At 62.0% G+C, this 2231-nt stretch overlaps 1 protein-coding gene across 2 annotated transcripts in view; it reads right to left on the bottom strand.

Annotated features, from left to right (window-relative positions):
• The window catches only part of LOC104159902 (ADP-ribosylation factor-like protein 3), a 2047-nt gene extending 1569 nt beyond the window's left edge, over positions 1 to 478 (bottom strand). Inside the window, exons 1-2 of one of the 2 annotated variants that reach the window (XM_009697927.1) lie at positions 461 to 478; positions 2 to 103 (exon numbers count right to left, since the gene is read on the bottom strand). In XM_009697927.1, the coding sequence (XP_009696229.1) occupies positions 2 to 103; positions 461 to 478 (120 nt within the window). Of the gene's footprint in view, position 1; positions 188 to 460 lie in introns of those variants that run through there. The other variant, XM_009697926.1, reaches the window with a different exon arrangement.
• Between the last annotated feature and the right edge of the window lie 1753 nt (positions 479 to 2231).

Here is a 2231-nt window from a genome sequence, read left to right as displayed (position 1 = left end):
GTTTCAGTAGTGTGGTCTTCCCGGCATTGTCCAGCCCCAGCAGGACAATGCGGAGCTCCTGCTCTGGCGAACCCTTCAGCCTCTGGATGACGGAGAGCAGCCCCTGGGGGCACAGGGTGCTGGGGGACCCCTGCGGGGTGCCAGGTCGCTGCAGAGCAAGGGGGGAGCTGGGCGCACCGTTGGCCATGGGTACCCTGTGTCTATGGCCTGAGCGAGCACCAGTGCTTGGCTCCCAAGGTGTCCAGGCTCGTGGTGGCCCCACAGCAGATCCGCCCAGCCCCAATCCCCCCGGGCTGTGCTGTCGCTGCCCTGGGAGACCTGCCAGCTGCTGGGCACGCTGGGGGGACATGCCTGGGTAAAGCCCTGGTCCTGCTCTGCCAGCCTGCTCAGCACCGCAACTGGGAGCTGGTATCAGCACACCCACCCTGGCCCCGGTGGGATGTCACCGGACCTCACTTACCTTCTGCACATCACCCATGGTCTGGGAGTCGCTCCGGTCCGTGGCACGCCTGGAGAGCTGCCGTGAGTTCGTCCCCAGGGCCCACCGGTGGCTGCGTGACTGGCACGCTCCCCATCCCCAGGGGAGGAAGAGGATTACGGGCTCCAGAATTAGCTGCTGTTTCTCCATTTACCTACAGCATTAAATAATGCCCTCAGCAAATCCCCGAGCCAGCTGTCGCCCCGCCGTCGCCTACCCCCGGGATAAAGCAGGTCCCGTCAGGCTGGGGCACTGGGACACAGGGCATCCCTCTCCCCACGGGGCCAGGCTCTGGCTCAGGGATGGCAGCACAGCGGGAGGATGCTGTACCCAGGCACCACGGGCATCACTGCAGGCAGAGCATGGCAGTGGGATGGAGCCGTGCAGCCGGCGCATGATCCTGGGAGAGGCACAGCAGCCCCAGCCTCCGAAGGGGGATGCTGCCCGCTGCCCAGGCAGTGGAGGCAGGCCGCAGGCATGGCCATGTCCTGGCGCACAGGGCTGACACAGCCTTCCGTGTGAGGGGTGATGCCTCAGCACATCCCCACGTCCCACCCTGCTCAAGCAGGGCGAGGCGACACCAGCACCCACAAGCTGCCCCCTCGGAGGGTGGCAGGAGGTAACGCTGAGGCTGGAGCTCCTCGAGGCCACGTCCGGCACCGCCACCGGCCCCCACCAAGCCCTGGAGCAGGTCGAGGGCTGGGCTGTTGGCAGCCAGAGGTCGGGGATGGTACAGGACAGGGGTCCAGAGAGGCATAGGCACCTTCCCCAGCAGCCCACCGCATCCTAGGTGGGGTGAGGGGCTCATCCGTTCACCACTTGGATTAAATGTATTAATTGAGCAATGTCTTTGATTCTTGCCTGCCGCAGTTCGGTCCTCGGATCAGGTTTCCTAGCAAAGAGGTTATCCTTGTGGTGAGGACCGTGAGTCACGCACTCTTGGTGAGACATTTTTATTTATAACTCCTGTTGCAAAGCCAAGCCAAACAAAACAGCTATGCTCCGACAAAGGGAAGGGGAGAAGTACAGTCGTCCCCCGCCCCACTGCTGCTCTATGCTGCAGTGGGGGGCAGAGGGGCAGCAACGAGGGCCACCCTCCACTACCCCCTGCCCAGAGGCCCTGCCAGGGCTGCGGCTGCTAATGCCACACTGCTTTTGTGCATGTTCACAGTGGGAACACTTCATTTTTCTCTGCATAGATCTGCACCCAACTTAATGTTAGGGTTCTGCTTTTGATAGGTTAATCACCCACCTTACATCCCAGTTATTAGCATTTCCATGAGTGGGTTGCCATGGTGTTCTGCGGTTTATCCTGTAACTGTTAGTTACTTATATTTCCTAACAAATATCCTAAAATATCCAAGACTGGTTTGTGGTTGCTGATCAACATGGAACCCCAACCTTAGGAGATGGGCAAAACTGCTTAGGCATCAGTTTGGTGACTCCAAGCTGCACGTCCACCACTCCTCTCTGCCAGGCTCTGCCGACGTCCACGGTGCAGGCAGCTCTCCCCCAACGCCGGCTGCTAACGGCAGCAGCAGCGGCACGGCCCTGGGGGCCACCCCCAGACCCACTGCTTGGCTGGGAGGCAACTGCGTACCCGGCCGGGTGCGACCAGGGCAAGCATCACCAGGCTGGTGGCAGGGTGCGTTGGGCATGTTCATGCCTCGCTGCCCCTGTACCCCCCTTCCCTGGGGTGATGTGCTGCCCGGGAGGAGCCCCCCTCGGGCTGCCCAGGCTGCTGGGAGTGGTG

This window comes from Cariama cristata, unplaced genomic scaffold, assembly GCF_000690535.1.
Source record: "Cariama cristata isolate BGI_N322 unplaced genomic scaffold, ASM69053v1 scaffold26223, whole genome shotgun sequence".
Lineage (NCBI taxonomy): Eukaryota > Metazoa > Chordata > Aves > Cariamiformes > Cariamidae > Cariama > Cariama cristata.
This window is presented reverse-complemented; position numbering and strand designations above follow the sequence as displayed.